At 34.6% G+C, this 20,908-nt stretch overlaps 1 protein-coding gene across 4 annotated transcripts in view; it reads right to left on the reverse strand.

Annotated features, from left to right (window-relative positions):
- Window positions 1–698: 698 nt before the first annotated feature.
- IFT74 (intraflagellar transport 74) overlaps window positions 699–20,908 on the reverse strand; it is a 38,977-nt gene continuing 18,767 nt past the window's right edge. For 3 of the 4 annotated variants that reach the window (XM_026796974.2, XM_005493130.3, XM_014271345.2), the window contains 8 exons: window positions 20,516–20,595; window positions 17,671–17,724; window positions 15,130–15,227; window positions 14,047–14,173; window positions 10,047–10,210; window positions 9,332–9,457; window positions 6,901–6,961; window positions 699–5,327 (listed from right to left, as the gene is read on the reverse strand). In XM_026796974.2, coding sequence (XP_026652775.2) covers window positions 5,212–5,327; window positions 6,901–6,961; window positions 9,332–9,457; window positions 10,047–10,210; window positions 14,047–14,173; window positions 15,130–15,227; window positions 17,671–17,724; window positions 20,516–20,595 — 826 coding nt within the window. In that variant the 3' untranslated portion in view covers window positions 699–5,211. Of the gene's footprint in view, window positions 5,328–6,900; window positions 6,962–9,331; window positions 9,458–10,046; window positions 11,930–14,046; window positions 14,174–15,129; window positions 15,228–17,670; window positions 17,725–20,515; window positions 20,596–20,908 lie in introns of those variants that run through there. The other variant, XM_026796975.2, reaches the window with a different exon arrangement.

The following is a 20,908-nucleotide window of genomic DNA, read 5'->3' on the forward strand; positions in this document are numbered from 1 at the left end:
TGCTTAAAGTAAAAGAGCATGAACAAGGCAAATTTAATAATTTTTCCATCTGAAGAAATAAAGATTAATTTCATAAGCCTCTTAAAACATGTAATTTTTGAAGACCGGACTATTATTTTCAAGGACTAGGAAATGGGTCAATGGGTCATGTCAACTGGATCTCAGGGGTAGTGTTCTCAGCCATTAGGGTTACAGAAATTCATTCTTAATATCCTGTTTGCAGGACCTACTATCTTCCCTGACTTATTATCACACTGTTAGTACGATTTGATGGTGCTTTTTAATGGTGATTTTAAACAAGTACAACTTAGTGATAAATTTGCTGTCTACCTGCCTCTTCTTCCAAATTTGGGATTAGAAATCTTACAGAAATCTTGGAAATCTGAAGGCTTCATTTAGAATTTTGTCTCTCATGCATAACTGTTAAAGTCACTGATGCAACTGATAATTTCTACTATAGTCACAATTTTATTTTTCTTCTTAATTGTAAGAAGTGCTGAGCCCCCCTTACATCACAAGTATTTGTGGGCAAACTTGAGTTGTGTGTTGGAGACAGAGGTCTTGTACCTTACCCATCCTTTCCTGCACAGCGGAAATCTTGGGGCTGATACAGAGATACCAGTGTTCAGTGAATCAAGTTCAGTCACTTTAAATGAACATAGCTTTCAAGGAATTAGCTCTACAAGAGGAAACAAGAGTGGATAATTTTACATTTCTGGCTCTTTTTTTCTCTCTCTCTTTTTTTTTTTTTTTTTTTTTTAATGTGGAGCATTTCCTCTTATTTCACACATTTGGCATATTGTCCAGTTAGTCCTCCTTCCTTAAAGGAGGACCTCTAAGTGTTGAGCACAAGTCAGGGTACAAACGTTTCTTCCTCTGCTCCAAGATTCTGTCAATCACAACAAATGATTGATCAAAGCTGGGATTTGAATTCAGATAATCTCTGTAGTAGTGATTGCTTAAGGGCTTCCTTCCTCCTTAATCAAAAAGACAAAGATGATAACTATTTTGTTTGGGAGGAATCCAGTTCCCTTCTGAATGCTTGACCTGCATTTCAGAGCCTTGCTCCGCACATACAAGACATGTATCGTGGTGTTCAGCTGCTATTCACACCATGCAGGTGGTTAAAGTGAGCTCCAATTTTAGGATGACTTTCAGAATCTGAAGGGTTTTCACTCCAATTGCTACACCAACCACACCCATTATCACCATGAGAGATACTTCCAACGAGCTCACTCAAAGCAGATATTTTAAGAACAGTTACAAAGGAAGTCTAATCTCTTTCTCCTCAAACTAAGACATTCTAATGGCTTGCACCTCTTCATTAGGCCTGCTTTATGTTTGTATTTTTGTTTTATGCTTGCAGCAGGGAAATAGAAGTGTACAGAAAGAATTTACAAACACTTCACCTTGGAAACATGTCCATACAATTGTGAAACAGCACATACTAGCACTTAGAGCCATTAACTAAAGTTGTCAGGCAGAAAGAATTCTCAGTGTTCTGCCTGTCTGGAATTGCTCACAGGAATATTGCATTGTTGTCTTCTAAGCTCACTAAGAGAAATTAAAAAATAAACATATTTTGAAAGAAAAACAAGGTTTTGAAAATCATCATGAAAAGTAATGAAGGCAAGATGAAACAGGAAGACCAACAAGAGGATTAGCTTTGCTTGCAGGAAAAATACAGTTTGGTTGGAGATATGATGCTATCCCTGTATATATGGGAACAAGGCTGGAGTACTGTCATGCCATCATGAGCTGGAACAACAGCAGTAATTCCTGTGCTCGTTCTCAAGCAAAAATAACATGGCAGCAACAGATGCTTTGATTGAAGGCTTTGAAATTGAAATGCTTCTTTTCATACAGTGTGCCATTGAAGTGAGATGTGGAAGTGACAGTAATTGTCAAACCTGGTATCCTAATGCCTCAGTGGCACCCTCCTGAAGGGGGACTAGGTAATGGAACTTTTAACAAACTGCATACATGTATATGGAGCTTGTTGAGATGCACCCACATGTGTAGAGAGATAGCTGACTTTTTTATTTTATGGTGGTAAGGGAGAGGCTTCTGAATACTGAAAGCTAGAATGTGTCCCTTCAGGAGAGCAAGAAGAGTGATCAGTCCAATGACAGACTGGTCAGCCTCACCTCAATCCCTGAGAAAGCTGTGAAGCAGCTAAGGGGGGGGGGGACAATCTCCAGACACATGAAGGATGTAAAGTTGATCATGAGCAAGAAGCACCGACTTATGAAGCAGAAATTATGCTTAACCAATGTGATAGCCATCCACAATGAGGCAACTAATAACATACAAGGAGAGAAGAGTGGATGTTGTTTACCTCAGCATAAGCAAGGTGTTTGCCAGAGTTTTCCATTAAATCCTCACAGATAAGCTGACATGGTTACATAAGCAGGCTTGGGGCTCCCTGTGTGGTCAGTGGCCTGAAATCCAATTGGAGGCTAGCCAGTAGTGGAATACAACAACCATGGATATGAGGGCAATATAGTTTAACCTTTTCACCAATGACCTGGATGATGGGTCAGAGATCACCCTCAGAAAGCTTGCAGATGACACAAAGCTGGGAGGAGTGGCTGATATGGGTGTAGTGCTGGTCAGAGGGATCTAAACAGGTGAAGTGGGCAGCCGAGAATGTCATGAAGTTCCACACACTGGAATTTCACACAGATGCATGCACAGTCTCCTGTCCCTGCGGAAGAACAATCCAGGCACCCATGCACACTGAGGGCTGAGTGTCTGGAAACCAGCTTTACTGAGAAGCACCTTGGGGCCCTTCCTGGTGTACACCAAGCTGACCAATAGCCAACAATGCACAGCAAAACAGGCCAGCAGTATTCTGGGGCAAGTTAGGAAGAGCATTGCCAGGCAGACTGAGGGAGGTGATACTCAGCCCTGCTGAGAAAGGTGAGCAGAAGGGATTTTAAGTATCTCCACTCTGCAGATGTTGACAGTTAATTCATGTCCTCTCAGTCTGAAGTCATAGCATAAAATGAATAAAAGATTGTCTGGGTAGAGAGATGTGTGTTACTGAATTCATGTCCTGACGTACACAACGTACACACAGGAGCTTCAGTGAAAAAACATTGTCTGGTAATTAAACTGCATTAAAAAAAAATATATGTGTGTGTGTGTGTGTGTGTGTGTGTGTGTGTGTACATACATACATACATATATATTTAAAGAGTTAAAGGAAAAGTTATTTTCATTTGAAAAACTATGTAAGGGTACAATTTACACAGCTCACTACTAGGAGTGAGTTAATAATGTTCCAGAGGGAGATGAAATGCTTTCCACACAGCTTACCACTCTGGATCTATACAGTTCTTTTCAGCCATGGGTACTATGACTGCTATCAAGGAGCATATGGGTGAATTGTTAAGAGAAGGAGTGAGTGATGAGATTCTTACACAGAAACAGGTTATCTGAAGATCCTTCAGTAGAACAAGGAAGAGAACTGCATGCTGGAGAAAGGGGTTTCATGACAGGCATCTCCTGGGAATGCAGAAAAAACCTGTAAGCTTTACCATGCTACCTTACAGAATCCCTACCAAGGAATAAAACCTTCCCCTGCCCTGAGAGAAAGCAAAGTCAAAGCAATCTGTTTATTCAGTCTGCAGCTTTTTTCCATTGTACATTGCAATATGTTATTCTAGCACAAGTGGAATTCAGGAGATGATCTATCTGGCTGATGGTTTGACTGGTGAGAATATTAGACTTCAACTTAATCTCTGCAAATAATGGCCTTTCTCTGGAATAGCTGAAACTCTGACAGGAAGGAAGAGACTTTAGTGGGAATTTCCCCTAGATAACAGCCCTTAGTTTATAGTAATCCCATTCCATTATCTCTAAATATTCTAAACATATAGAGCAACACTATTCAGTATGCTGAATTAGCAAACACAGTGCTTTCTGCACAAATCTTCAATATTTTTAGCTTACAGATCTTTTTATATTCAAAAAGATAATCATAGATTTGAAGAAATTTAGTGACAAAAATACAGAACTATTTTAATGGACTCAGAACATTTCCTAATAATTTCTCTACTGCAGTTTTATGAAGTGAGGCACAAAGTCCACCTCTTTTCTGGAAAACTTTTCTAAGAGAGCAGAACAGCTATAAATCCAGATCCCACTACTTTTTTGTAGTATCTTTCTATAAGACTACTAGCTTACTGTTCAGCTAAGATTTCTATCTATAGTCAACTGTGCTATTTATATTTGATCAGGACTAGCTTACAATATACCAGGTGAAAGAAATGATCAATAAGCAGTTTATAAAATACATTACATGTAGAATGTGAGACAAATATATAAATGGATTTTTTTTTAATCTAAATGTTTTCTGAAATTTTGGTATCATGAAGCACATTGTTAGTTTCTATTTAAACCCTGTTTTTATTCTAAGTTGAAACTTTTCCTTGTGGATTTTTGTCAGAGCTTTCATATGACACTGCTGCTTGAAACTGGAGGGAAAAACACATTGCAGATAATACAAATAAGTTTCTCTGCTATTTCCTTTACTGGTGAATACTACAGCAGTAAAATGCTTCCCATAAAATCAATGTTAGCTATGTTTCACTACCTTTTATCAGAGTTTGCTCTTTATAATTACATTTTAAAAAATAAGAAAGTTAAGTCTCCATTAGGAAATGAAAATTTGCTGGCACTTGTTTTATTGTAAGATTTTACACTATGAAGCAATTTTGACTTTAAAAGATGCTTGTCATCATTACATGCTTTCCTTGCTTGGTATAAATTGCTATATATTGGTATGGTATGTTGATGTTACCATTTATCTTATTATGCACTTAATTTAAGATAATGCATATGACAGCGCGTCAAGCAGTCCTGTTCTGTTTGACAGGGGCAAGACTACAAGGCAATTAGATATTCAGGGTGTAAAGCAGACTAAAATTTCACATTTGAGATGCAATTCAGCAATGGGCCTTAGTAACTCATTGGGCAGTATTTCCTTTTTGTTTCTAAAATTCAGATGTTTATTTCTAAAAATTTTAAACAGTGCAAAAGGAGAGATAGTATTAAAACCTGTAACTTCTAAAAACCTGGAAAAATAATTTTAAGAATATCTTCCACCCTAGTGGTGAATAAATTATCTCAGTAGTCCAGCTTTCCACGTGGCCTTTGCACATCTCTCATTGTTGGTCCATTCAGGCAGGAAGGAAATGCCTGGGTTCAGTTCTTGGTGTTCTGTAAAGCTTCTATGAGAGCTTTGTTGTATTCTTTGACCAGCTTTCTTGAATTCTTCATTATTGGCTGGTAGTCACTCTCCTGACTTTTTGCTGCTATGACTGATTAAAAGAATTAAGGAAACAAACTGCCAGTATAAATATGAGCATAATCACAGATCACAAGGGAACTACAAGACCATACATTTCCTTCTGTGAAAACTGTCAAGGGATGATAATAGTGGAAAAAACTCATACCAGGGCTAATAATAATAATAATCTACACTTATTTACTAGCTGCCATCTCACGACAAGCACTTTAGGAAAAAGGAGTGAATACATACCTAAGGCACTTTTGTTCATATATATATGTAGGCAATAAGTTCCTCAGGCAGGACTGCTTATTGTTACATTGCAAACGAAATCACAGAAGTCCCAGTCCAAGAAAGCAGCCCCACTCCAGTAGCCCAAGATTTAAGTACTCTGTATAAGGGTCTGCAGTTGGATAGTCAATGTTTTATACTAAGTTAGGAGATACTTTAATATCCTGATCAACTTGTTTTCTTGGTTTTAAAGTCTTTTCTGTTGAGAAAAACTGTGTTTAAGAGTATTGCCTTAATAAAATATTCTTGTAGAGCCTCCTTCAAAGAAGAGGTGGCTCCAAACTATATTACACTAGCCAAGACTTTTTCAGATATTTTTCTAGGAATTAGAGCATGTAGCAGATTTGAGAAATGGGATATTTGGTATTTGCAGAAAACAACATTATATGTATACATGTACAAATAGCTATATGTATGTGCATTTATTACTAAATAATTATCATCATCATCAGTATTATTTCTGTGATGGCTAGCCTAACACAGAATTGCCTGAAATACATCCCCATGCCATTTTCATTGCTCAACACACTACACTAGATGGTGGAGTCTAGTTTTGATGTTACCTTTACCAATTACATTTGTACTGTAATCATGTAACAGTGATTTTGTGCATCTTAGAGATTTAAGATTTTTTAAATAACAACTTGTTTCTTAAATAATTTTAAATAAGTAATTTTATTGCAGTGAATTCACTGTCCTTATAATATAAAATAGAAGCACAGCCTGGTCCTATTCAGATCTCTATAATAACTAAGCAGAAAAACAGAAAAATAGTACTGATGTGAAGAACCATCGTTTGTTTAATTAAAACAAATTTCAGTGCTTTTCCTAATTTCAAAAACTATCTTATGAAAGCCAGTTGCAAATCAGCAAGTAATGATTTTGCAGACATGATTACTGAAATGCAACTTGTTAATCTGAATTCCATAGAGAGCTACAAGACAGTTCCCCCACCTCAGCATGTTTTCAAACAATGTTACACTGGCAGACTAATATCAGTTAAGACTGAAGAGATGTGAAGATAAACTTTATATGTAACCTTGCAGAAAACCTGAGAAAGAAGGAAAAAGTCCAGACTGCAATGCAAAGCTTATGTTTTAGGACTCTGTAAAACTCCTTCAGACAACACATGCAAGTTTCACTATATATAATATCTATCAGCTAAGCAGATATTTGCAAAAGATTGCCTTTCCCCTTCTCCCCTGTCTTTTGCAGCCCATTCCGTCCTGTCTTGTTCTGCTGGAGGAAACAGACTACTTCCTCAATTAATACAGTGTGTGAATTTGACTCTTACTTCTTAAAGAAAAGGATACACTCCTTCATCATAAAGTTATTTTGCTCATGGTGCTGCCACTTCCTCTCCAAATTTGTAAGCTGAAAACACAAAACCACAAAAAGTGCCAAAAATTAAAATGGTAATAATTACACATATATTTACATAAATAATTTTGTATCAGTACCTTGTACTCTATCAACTGATAAGATCAAAGTTATTTCACATAAAAACCACAGAAATGAGAAACAATGGCAAAATGCTTTTAAAGCTGCTGCTGATTAGCCTGCATATATAATTTAGTACTTCATAATTCATCTGCATAAAAACACTGTATGCAACTGCAGCAACAGATGAAAAAATCAGATGAGAATTCAAGATTTGTTATATAAAAAAGTTAACAGGCAAGTCAGAAGTAAAAAGGTGAACAATTCAGGGAGATACTAATTCTAATTATGCTCCATATCATTTAGATGGATCTCTTCTTAGAATCAGTAAAATCTAAAATCACAGAGATACAATATTTCCTGACACTGTCTTGGACTTTGCACTACACAGAAGAAACTTCCTTACTTCCATAGTTAAGTTTCCTGTCTGATGCCAGAAGTTGTGATAAGAACAGAGCTGCAACAAGAAGATTGTAGGAGTGTGGGTTCAGCGCTGGCACTTCTTCAATACTTTCAGCATCAACAGGAAACTAATGTGGACATTATATTGATGGCTGCTTCCTTACAATACAATTTTATATTTGTTTTTCTGATGCTACTGTTCAAGGTTCTGCATTTCAAGATATGAAGATGTTATTTTTAAAAGTAAAACTAAAAACCATTCTGAGACTAAACTTTAAGTGGAAACTGAGGTAATAAATAAAGAAAATATTGCAGTATAAGCTTTCCTTTAGCTGGAAGAGATGAAAATAGAAATTCAAACTTTAACAGTAAGAATCAGTTTATTTAGTGTACTAGTTTGCAGGAAACAAGGCAATCATTTGTTTCCAAGATTAGGTATTTCTGGCTAATTAGAATTATTACTGTCCTTTTGGTAGACATTGCTGCACATAACACAGCCAGCAAAGGAGCCTGGAACTGAAATACATGTTATCTTGCACAGAGAAAAGGAAAGATTCAGTGTATTTTTACAGTAACTGCTTGAAGACCAGCTGACCTCTTGCAAAATTGCCCAAGTCTTCCACATTTATGAACACTATTTGTGCTTCAAAATGCTTGACAAATGTCAAATAATCAGCTATTATAAGACATACCTTAATTCACCCTCATTTTTTTACACTCGGGGCATAAAAAGTAAAGGAAAAAATCCTTTTCATCCACATAAAAATAGAATTGCCACAGCTTAATGAACTGAAGAAATTACATACAACTACTATTTTGTATGAAATGCTTAGACTTATTATGCAAGTGACTTAACACTGTTTGAGTATGCATTTCTAATTGACCTAAACCCTAGAATTTGATCTTGGCAAAAAAGATTCACAGTGTCTGAAGTCTTTCACATGTTTGCATGTAGCTTTGAGGATTTGTATCATCAGCCTAGAATGATTATCATAACCCTATGCTACAAAGGAACACATATGTCTCAGTCAGAGCTATGTCTTTTCATCAGCTCCGCAACATTAATTTCAAAAGAAAGTTAACTTAAACATGTGCACTATGACCTTCAGCTTATAACTGTATTAGCAAAAAATAACAGTTCTAAAGGACAAATATCTCAAAAACATAAATCAATAAAAAACAGTGAAATGCATTTAAAAAATCAGTTTCCCTTTCCACCTTATTTTAAGGCTATCTATTTTTCTTCTGTGCATTCAAATGTATTTACCAGTAAAGTTCTGCTGCCAAAATGACAGCAATTTATGTGTGTTTATAATGAAAGAATAGAAGCCGATCAAGAAGCTATAAATGTCTTTCCTGATTCACTTTTGAAATACAAATATACATATATACCAATGTTGTTTAAATGTGAACAGACTCTAAAACTTCAGTGGCCTGCAAGGAGCAGAACTGGAAAAAGGAAAATGGAATTAATAGTACAGATTTAAAGGAAAAAAAAACTCACCACGACTTTAAAAGCAAAAGAGATCTTAGCTAATTAGCAGTGACCTTTCTCTTCCCTGCAGTTTCTTTCTAAGTTCGTCCTCAAACTACTTAAGCAAAGGAAGGGCAGAAGGTAGAGAATTCTGAGCAAGATTAACACAAACACTTAAACAAAGGACTCACATAATTTTTAGCTCAGAAAGATTTCTGCTAATAATCCAAAGTTTACAAGCCATTTGTTGGCACAATATTACCTTTTGTTTGAAAACAGCAAATACAGTTACACACTTACAACACATGACTTAGAAAACTCACTGAGAAGGAACAAACAGATTCTGCCTGTACAAAGCTTCATGTGTATGAGAAAGCCAAACCCAAGAAACAAACAACTGAAGGAATAATATGTAACTTGACCTATACCTGAGCATGGGTCTCATTTTCTTGCAGCTCCTTCTTTAGTGTCTCATACTCTGTATTCAAATGCTCCATTATTTTCTTAAAAGCACGACTTCGTTTTGTTAATTTTTCTTTGTCATCCTCGAGTTTCTAGTTAGGGAAAAACCCAACACAAACTGATTAATGGATGAGTTCATTTGATGTGGGCTTCAAGCACATTACTTCAATTTATCTTTTAAGATGCTACTTTTTTTCCTTTTAGAACAAGATCACATGCATATGTGTAAAGGACTCAAATGCTTTTCTCTAGCACTGCATGCTCTATCCCAAAAACAATAATCAAAGATTATGACCAAGCTGTATGCTTAGAAAACATTGTATGAACACTAGTGGGAATACTGTTATTAAGAATTTGTAGGAAATTCTCTTTTGTTTGTGTTCTGTGTTAGATTGCTAAATTCAAAGCTATGGGCAGTCATAAATTGCATAAGAGTTTAGCTGAATCACTAAAATAGAATGGGGAGATTTTGTGGAAGGCAGTTATTAAAAGATATCCAGCTGAATACCTCTACATGTACCCAGTTAACAAGCCACACATATAAGCAAAATAGTATTTGGATTAATTTGCACTGATGTGCAATCCTGTTTTTCAGCTGTCAGAAGGACTGCCAGTCACAAAACTGGATTGCCCTCCACTAACTGTTCAAAAGCACACACTTTGTTTCATCCCTTTCATTACCTTTTTCTTTTCTTCTCCTGATGCTTTCAGAGCTGGCAAATTATTGTAGATCTCCAACTCTGCTTTTGTCTGTTCAATTTTGTCCTTAAGAGAAGCTAGTTCACCAACCATCTTGCCCTCCAACAGTTCCATCTTCTGTAGGTCCAGCTGCAGTTTTTGACTCTCTAGATCACCAGAAACACAATCTCTAATTAACAGTACTTTTTGTTTCAAAATACACAGCCCATTACATAAACATTTATGCTATATTTAACCAATATAAACACTTCTGATTTTTTGTATTTTTGGGAGTTATTAATGTGAAGGAAACAAAAAATTTGATCTTCACCACCATGCCACAAGTCAGACTCACACACTACAATTACTGTATTATAATCCATAAGTGAGGAGTAATGAAAATATAATGATATGTATCACAGTGTTTCTACTTGTAATGTTTATAGCACCATGCAATTAATTGTAGCACCACAATCTTAAAGCAGTGGTGATAACTTACAAAAAGTTTATTGCAATGCAATAGAAGTGCAGACAGAACACAGACAAACCAAAGAAGTATTTTTATGAATTTTTAAGCATCATCTTCTTTTTATTTGTGCTGATTGAATATGGATAAGACTTGGTTTTAGGACAACAAATAGTGAAACTTGCAGTAAACATTTGCTTTGTAGAGGAAAACGTATTCATATATCCTTCCTATATTCTTCAAAAAAGAAGCGTCACAGCTTACAACATCAACATAGGCTACAATATATAGCATTTACTTCTGAGATGCCATTAAAAACATAGCAGACTTATGTAATTAAAAGAATTAGAATTGTGGGTGGATTATGACATAAAGAGGACTGTAAAGACTGAAACTGTCCAGACATGTGGAAGGGAAGAAACTATATATATACACAAAGTAATAAAAGTACTTTAACTCAGTCTTGGGTGAAGTTACTTACCCAGAGTCAGGAAGCACTAGATGTTGGCTAGACTTGGTTTGGATGGTTTTGTGATCTGACCTGTCATTGTATTTCATTCACGTTCCTGAACTCTGAACACATAGCTATATCATCTTATGTTTCAGATCTGTGTCTAACTCAGGAGAACAACAGAGATAATGCAGTTTTCTTCCTACATTCCAAAGTATCAGGCAACATGGGCTATTGAGAGGGAAGAGACTGCACAAAAAACCTTTTCTTGGCATATGTTTGCATCTTGAGATTTGTGCTGATCTGGTGAAAAAAGGAGAGAAAATTTCCTCCCAACTTAATCAAGGCAGTATAAATCTTTAAGGCAGAAGAAAATAGGTGTGTCCATGGGATAGAAGGAGGGCTCACCTTTCCAAAAACTGTGGGTATAGTTCTGTCAGTGGACTTACATGGGAAAATCTCACCTGATCAAAACATTCAGAGCAAGATTTTGCAACTCATCTCTCTGCTTTGTATTTATGCCATTTACTTATATTTTATAGTGAAACACTCACTTTTATCAACATTTCTGGCATTTTACAGAGCACTTTCATGATTTCTTTAGGAACCTCAAAGTAAAAAAAAAGGACAGACCAAGATTTCTGTACCATTTGCAATTATCCTGAGGAAGGCTTATCCATAAGGTAAGATTGAAAGTGTCCTCTATGTGCAAGGAGCATTTATATAAATATGAACATTTCCCATGCAAATTAAAAGAAGTATTTTAAATTATAATATTTTTGATTGCTTCACATGTATGTAATTCACAGTCTGCTTTCCACTGCAAAGGACTTAAGAAAACACATTCAGTGTGTCTACAATATTTTATAACTGCTCGGTCTTTCACAATGAAGATTCTGGCACTGGTCAGTGACAGATTGTAAACCATAACTGAACAGATCACCTCTTTCCTTTCTTCTTCCTAGAGCACTGTGGTTTAAAGACAAATCAATAAATGAGAGTTTTAGATCAGAAACAGTAAAAAATAAAATTAAAAAATAGACTCAGATTGGAGAGAAATAACAGAAAACAACTAGAGATGTTCATGAGTATTTACCTAGGTCTGATCACAGCATTTTCACTTTTTATACAGCTGTTCTAATATCTGTATTTTGTTATTTTAAAATTATACATAGTTGACCAGTTGGAATTTATTTCACATTTATTTCATGTAAAGACTAGTGCCAACCCAAATGCCAAAAAGGCAAAAAAATTTATTGGACTGTTCTCTCGAATACAAGTATGATTAGACTGCAATGGATATTCCTATCCATTCACACTTTCTGGAGAAAAAGGACAAAACTGGAAGGGGAAAATTTTATCCTTATCCAGCAGCAGACTCAATGAAAAAATCTCAAAACTGAAAAAACCTCAAAATTCCTCTAGGGGAAGAGACAGGAAGAGGATGCAGACCAGTTCCTTCTGATAGGCCATGAAGTTGCAGCATCTAGCATGCAGTGTGTACACAGTGGCAAATTCTCAGAACAAATTACAGTTTTGACCCAGGGAAATGTTTTTGGGAAACTATGCCATCAGCACTTTTGTTTACCCTTCACAATTTCCTTTTCTTTTTTATTTTTTTAAGGATTCTGCTGGTGGACTTTTTATATCTTTGTTACGACAAGAAAGTGTGAAAATCCAGATTTTAATAATAACAAAAGAATTCTGAAGATGGCTGTGCTATAATTCAAAGATTAGAAGGAATTTCAACTGTGCAAATTGAGCATTCACTGTATTTCTGAAGGAATTGTGTTTGTTAAGCTATCTGTGAATCCCAGCTGTCAGAGATTTACTTAGGAATAACTAAAATTGTCTGCTGAAAATTATGTACTGTAACTTCCTCCTCTTCCCTTACAGAGAAAAAAATTTTTCTTTCTATAATGCCTCTATATGCATACTACATGCTTCCAAAACATCCTTATATTGGAAAATAGTCATAAATAATGCTTATATGGAAGAACAAAAAGTCATATTTGAACTTTTATAAATATAAGGCCCAAAAATTCAAACTACATTACAACTGCAAAATGAGTATTTGCAGATGAGCAAACACTAGTGTTAAATCACACAACAGAAAATCAATTTCTCTAAAATTTTGTGTCAAATAACATATTTGTTCGTAACTACTTTGAAGTCACAATACTGGCTCCTATTTTGAAAATTACTGTGAAGTACAACATGATACAGCCTTCTAAGAAAATGATTTATCATTCTTAATTCCTGCCCCTTCCTTTCAGCCAAACAGACAAGGAAAGGTTTGCTGAACCAATAATGATATTGGCAAAGACACAGAATTAAACAATGCAAATAACGAACTAAAGAGATACTTCTTACAGGAATGAAATTAAACTACTGTCTGCTTTTTGAAATTACAGAGAACATCCTCAAGATGCTAATAAGTATTTGAGTGTTTAGAAAATAAAGTCAAAATGAATATTCACTCTGCAGAACTGAGCCTTGGGATTTGAGAGCTATTCACTGTTGTCAGTTAATTGCCTGTGATACATATCCATTTGGAAAAGCATAAACCATAGGTAAGTGATACTAAGAACTACATTTACAAATAATTCATGGTTAGATAAATGTGCAAGACTCTGTTTCCATTTATTAAACACTCTATCAAGATCATGGAAGATCTTGTTTTGAGGCAAGTATTAGTAAAATAAAATTCTAGCTCAATTCAACCCCTGTATTGAAATACATGGGGGATTATGGAAATACATGAAATGCATATATCTGTGCAAGGAAGATGATAATTTAGTGATAATAGTAAGGTAAATATAAATAAGTATACATACCTATTATAAATACATAGCATACAATATATAATAGATATAAATAAATAAATAAAACAAATAGAAATATATTGATGAAAATAAATAACTTGTTACCCAGAAGCATTTCAATTTGTGAACTTATCACTGTATTTTAATATTTGGAGATGACTTGATATCTAATATTCAGAAATCTTCTACATTATATCAGTGAAACAATGCAGGTAGTCTTTATTATTTTAAGGAATTAATTAGCAAATTCGCTGATCTCACCTGTAATCAGATTCTTAGCAGTGCTCTGTGATTTCTGCATTTCATTTGATTTGAAAGTGAGGTCTTCCTGCATAATCTTCAGCTCTTGATTGGTAACAGATGAAATTTGTTTCATATGATTCAGATTCTGTGTGTTACCAACAACAATGATATGAACATGCTGTATTTTTGAAACAACAACTGGTAAATGGATAAGTAAGAAACTCTCCTGTCCTATGACACTGTTATTTGGGTGATTTAAATGTGAATGACTTGCATTCTGCCAACTTCTGATAAAAGATGTATTGACAGGCCAGTACAGATGAAATAAATATGCAGCAAATATAAACTGTGCTGTCATATAGGTATGTTGTAAAGTAAGTGACAGCATCTGAAATATACTTATGGTATACTATATTGAAAGAGGTACGAGACAATTAAAATAATCATAGAATCAAAATATTACTCAGTTGAAAATTTTCTATAACATAAAAAATCCATGGGAGCCAAAAACATTAAAAAGAATACAAGTCTTGAAAGTGAGAATAATGGCAGACTGGAAATAGGACCAGTTTCTGAACTGCTACATTATTAATTTATAATATTTACATTAAATATTATGCATCAGGGTAGTTCAGACATAAGACATACTTTTAGTAGAGAGACAACTGAAATATTTTTAGTTCAGTAAAACTAGTGACAGAATACCCATGAACTGAGTTTTGCAAACTGTGGATAAACAAAATATTGCAGTAGTTTTATTTGCAGTATTTGGAAATGTTTATCATTATTAATGTTAGTTACAGCAGAGATGCAGTTATAGAAATTAGGAAAATATTCCTGTGTTCTGGTTACAATATCACACACTGTGCAAAACCCTTCCCCTAGAAAAAGAGAGAAATTAAACAAATCCATTTTTTAACTACAGCTGTTTAATGTTTAATCAGCTGTAGCTTAACATGTTTAATGTTAATTTTAAGAGATAATTATGTAGATAAATATAAATATATAAAATCCACCATCCTTCTTTATCCAGCCACTCTCCTGTTTTGTGCGTCTGAAGTCCTAGCTTGCCAAAAGAAGATGAAAATGCTACATGCTTACCCTGCTCGAGTGCTCCAGGAGTGCAACAATGCTGGCTTCTATTTGGGCCTTTCTTTCCAATTCCTGATTCTTCACATCTTCAAAAGTTGCTAGAAAATCTAGGGATTAACAAACATAAAAAAGAAGGCTTTTATGGCTGCAATGTTGTTTCCAGTCAAAGCTTTGTATTATATTGGAAGCAGTACAGTTTGTGATAGGTTACTGTAATTGTTTATTTAAAAGCCAGGTGGTAGAGACCTTGAAACTTGTCAGCTTACTGACCTTGTTTCATTTGAATGCTGTGTATTTCACAGATTCATAAAAACTCTTGAATGCAAGAAAGTGCAGGAGCTCATCAAATTAATTCACTTGCTCCAAGACAAAGCCAGATCTATGTCTGTAATTCAGATGTTTGTCTATATTCTTCACAAACAGAGCTCCTAATACATACTCTACAGTTCTCCTGAATAATCTATTTCAATGTTTGGTAAGTTTGATTGGTAGGAAGTTTTTACTAATATCCAAACTGAAATCTTTCTGCACCTAGTGGTATGTTACTCCTTTTCTATCCTCCATGCATATGTAGAAATAAATTATTCCATTATTATTTGAAACAGCCTTTTTACACATTTGACAACTGTCATAAATTTTCTAAAATAAAAGACAAATTCTTTTTATATCTCCTTGCAGGTCATGCTTTCTGCATACTCCCATCAGCTTTTTTGAGGACTGACAGCTCCCTTCTTTATGAGCAGAACTCCTATCTGAAGAATTTGATGCACAGGGAAAAAAGTACTTCAGATGTCAAAAAAAATTACACTCCAATGTACACCTACTGTTGTGGTATTTTCCTTGTTAGTTTGATACTGCTCAGCCACGTTCACTTTGTCTTTCACTCTCTGAGCCATACCACAGAGCTGTACCTAATGAATTGCTCCCTGCTCTGCATTTTCGCTGTTGATTACTCCATCCAAGTGTAGAAACTTACACTAAGTCGTTTCCAAACTTTTGTAATTGATTTCTAACATAACAGATGTATACTAAATTCTAACTACGTCCTCCAACGTGATTTCAGCTTTTCTGATGGACCATTTTTTGTAACTCTTCTGTCAGATACTCTCTCCCAATATCCAACTGATTAAGAAAATACTGACTAACCTGAACACACTGACAATCCAACACACTGCAAAACACCACGCAGTATATCCTTTAATTTTGGCACCGAATCTTTCAAAACTAATGATTTTTTTAACTTAATGCACAATATAGATTAATAATGGACAATATTTGCCTAGCTTGAATCTAAAAAGACCACAAGGCAGCAGAAGTTATACTGAAGTTAAAGGACATATAATCTGCTACACCTTCCTTTTTCTGCAGTATTTTTCTGACACAAAAAAAGGAAAAAAAATTGTTTGTACTTGACAAATCAATATTAGTGTTATTCATATTCCCATTCCTGTAACATTTACATATTGTTAGCTTGCATAGTTTTCCCAAATTATTTCTGGGAATTGATACTAATCTGACTGCCCTGTATTTCCCTGTCCCCTCTTCTTCTACATAGGCACCATATTTCCTCTTTCCCCATCCTTAAGACTCCTGGAATGTTCCCCCAAAGCTCTCAGGTCTCAGGTCCCCCAAATCACTAACTGGTCTAGAACTTTAGCAATAACCTTTAATGAAGGGTAGAAGCAGAACCAAAACCCAAAAAGTCAAGCCCTGCAGACTCCATCTGCATTAATATGGAAAATCCAGATCAAGTGAGCTTTTGTCTCTGCTTCTCAGGAAACCTGGCAATTTGAAAACACAGAAACTTGCTGTGTTTTCTTATTAATCTTCTTTTATTATCAGCTGAGACCTTTCTCTCAGTATCATGATAGCCATAAGTTATATAGAACATTTTTGGAGAACACTTTAAAACAGGTATTATATCCCTTGAACCTCCATGGCATGTTTACTGACCGTTATCCCTTTTGCTGAGTAACAGACCAACTTTTTTGGTAAGCTGTTTCCTACAGTATGAAAGGAATGATATATACTTAAAGTCAGTTGTTTTCATCCTCTGTTAGTTGCTACTGAAGTCTCTACAACATTAAAACTTTATGACATGTAACAAAGCTTTAGAAACATTTATCTTGAGTAAATAGATATGAGAAGTTCTAATTTTATAGAATTACATTTTATCTACAGTCTTCCATGCTGAAGTTCTGCTTTAATCACTCAATCCATTAATTACAACTTTGCTTTCATAAAATAAAGTTGTGTTTCTAAGACATTTAATGGTTGATAAAAAGTCTTGAAAGATGCTCCGAATATTTGTGACTGTCATGTAAGGTATCAACTATCTTGTCTGCATAACAAGACTACAGAACTTCATGCAAAGATCAGCACACCAGCTCTTTGCAGATATAAATTAACTTTTTTAACAGTAAAACAAAAGCTCTAATTTAGTGAAATTAGGCTTAATTATATATATATATATATATATATATATATATATATATATATATATATATCTACACATACACAATATTAGGTAAATAATATTAGACAACTTACTGTCCATGCTCTCTTCCCTCTTCTTCAACTCCTTGTATTTCCAATTTTCTTCCCCTACAAGACATGTACCATTGATTTAACTTCATATTGTCTCAGGCCTGGATTCCTTCATGAAGGTAAAATGTCTGTCACAAAAATAAAATTTCTACATGCCTAGGAACTACAGGATTCATCCTATTTCATTTAATGTAGTCAGTTCAACTAACTATATTATATATATCTTTATATTAAAAAAGAAGATACCATAATGAATCAGCCTCAATGCAATTTTGACAACCTTTCAAGGTTACAACTTCTGATAGATAGGAGAGAGATAAATACTTGGTTTGGGCAAAGGAAATTCAAACGGGTTTCTGAAGTTAAGTGAATTTCAATAATGGAGAACAAATGCTTCTTTGTATTTGGGCACCAAGATTAGTTAACAGTTTCTGCAGCCCTGTTTAATGCATGAGCCACTTCAATTGCACTTTCACCTTTCATAAGAATATGCAGCTTGCAAGTGATAATCTCATGGAAATAAACAGGAGAACTGTACAAGCAATGGTCTAGGAAAACAAAATGCACAGAAAGCTTTCTACAATTAAGTTGGAAACATTTCCATATACCTTCAATTTACTGGTATTAGAAGTAAGGAATAACATTCATAGACACCCTGCTTTTAAATTCAACTACTCATTATAATTAACTCATAATTTGTAAGTATTAGTAAAGTGGGACACCTGATACATCTGTCACAAGAAGATGAGACAATTCATTTCCTAGAAATAATTTTAAGTTTCAAACATCTACATTTTTAATTGAGTTAATGACTTAGCCTGCTCTACTCTTCAGAATTCCAGTAATGGTGAGCCATGAAACAGAGTTACATAATCTGTCAATTGTTAATAGAAAAAACATTTGAAGTCCACAATTTTGAGATGTCATTTCAGTAAGTTTTCTTTCAAATACACCACTAATACACAACTCTCTTAACCTCATCTTCAATGTATGAAGGGTTAAGTCTGTTGCATTATGAGTTAATGCTGATGACTACTCATTAAAAGTTTACTGCTAGTATATAGGCCAAATAATATGTGGGTGAATTATTTACTTATATAGATTTTTTCCAGTAAAACCTAAAAATAGTTATTCCAGCATCGTACGTTTAGTCTTTTTCCGGCTCAGAAATATTTCTAACACTGAAATACTTATCCTAAAATATTAAATAATCCTTTGTTAAAATGTCTGCGTTTTTTTTTTTTACTGGCTATTTCACCTGATATTTACTGATATTGGAGCTGAATTTTGGGAATGCTATGTAATAATGTTTAAATACTGATCCAGAAGTAAAGTCACTGGGGAGGAAGAGAGCACAGGAATTTCAAGGACACACCAAGACACTGATTTAGAGCAGAAGTATGAATGGCCCTCTGTGATCTTCTCTCCATTCACTAGGGAAGGCAGCACTGGCAGTATACATTTCTGTGTCTTAAAGCTACTCTTTATGAGTATCTTTAGTCCCTCTGTGTTACACAAAGAGGTATAATTACCTCTGTATTATACCTCTAAGTAACTTGATTCTGAATATTCTGACTGGTTCTGATATGCTGTCAAAGAACATGTGCTTTTTCCTACATATGCTTCAAACTCTTCTTCAACAAATTTATTTTTCTAAAACAAGAGACAGTCAAGCAACGAATGACTGTGTGGGTGCACTAAACTACAAAATGTAAAAAGCAACTCACTTCTTACCTTCTGTATTTCTCCAAAGTTAAAATAAAAAAATAGTTGCAAGCCAAATAAAAAGGAAAAACTGAAGAACAATAAAGTTTGCAATGATATTATCTGGAAACACAAAGCTAATAAAGCAGTCTTAATTAATTATTTCCAAAAATATGAAGTATCTGTAGAAATATGAAATATTTTGCCATGCAAAAGATGATAAACAGATGTCTGAAACATTTGCTTAGAGGCAGATTTTTAGTTATTTATTCAACTGGAATAAACTTACAGCTAGATTTTACGTTGATTGCACAAGAAAAGGCATAAAGTAAGAAGAACATAATTCCTCAATCCTACAGAAGTTAAAAAATTTGTAAAGACTTTCAGAATGCAGGCATATATTTATCTAATTCCTATCTGACCAAGATTTCTTACAATCAAAAGAAGGTTTTCCTTTGCATGGATCTTCCTTTTATCTATAACCTTTTACAGCTTTCTTAGGGCCCATGCTCAAACTGAAGTTACTTCCTCCAGAAGAGAAAGTAACCACAGAACCACAACTTCCAGTGTTAGGACAAATTCCAAACTAACCTAACCTAAGCATCAGCAGCATGTGTTTGCTGGAGGTCAGTGTAAGCTAAGGCCATTACCAGGCAGCTTACAAACTCTTCTTGCCAAGATCAACCCAAGAAGTTTCAAAGACAGATAAAAATAATACTGAACTCAGTCTACTTTACACATTGCTATTAAATATCCTCAATTCCACATTTGCTGACAGTCTAACAGATAATGTAAAAGGTAAAATTAATTAAAGCATTTCTAAATAGGAGATTGTTCTGCAGTGCTTCCAGTAAGTTAAACTTCTATTCCCCAAAAATATTAAAAACAAAATAAAACAGAAAACCAGACAGCTGTCCTATTATTTTATACATGAACTTGTTGAAAGTACCACTAAAGGTGGGTACTCCCCATTTGTTATGCCTGAAAAGAAAAGGCTGTACCTGTAGGCACAGAACTTCTCATGTTGATGAGTTTTCACTTACTGCATAAGCCTCAAAATTTTAAGCAACTCCTAGGTATAACAGTTTGCTATAGAACAATCAGATGCAGCTCTGCATAGTCTGCTACACTCTAATCATATTACCTCGATGGTTCTCCAGATCTGTATCAAGTCGTTGAATGACCTTTTTAAAATAATCTATTTTTTCTTTTACTTCTGCCAACCTAACAAATAGATAATGAAAGTCAAGGTTAAAACTGTGTTGTAAAAGACTTACTTTATTTTAGACAAAACTGAAAAGTCAAGAATAAAAATAGAAACTATAGATTTAATCAAACCTGAAAGAATAACAGGATTCTTGTTATTATAAAAGGTATATGTAAATAATCTGTCACTTAGTCCTCTGTTTATTAAATAGAAGTTCTGTAGCTCCTCTTTATTAAAAAAACAATTTTTGTTGAGTCATCAGTAATTCTCAACTTACTCAACTAGTCCCTCTGCTGGTTGCTATTCTTAGAAGTACAACATAACTGTTGT

This window comes from Zonotrichia albicollis, chromosome Z (genome assembly GCF_047830755.1).
Source record: "Zonotrichia albicollis isolate bZonAlb1 chromosome Z, bZonAlb1.hap1, whole genome shotgun sequence".
Classification (NCBI taxonomy): Eukaryota; Metazoa; Chordata; class Aves; order Passeriformes; family Passerellidae; genus Zonotrichia; species Zonotrichia albicollis.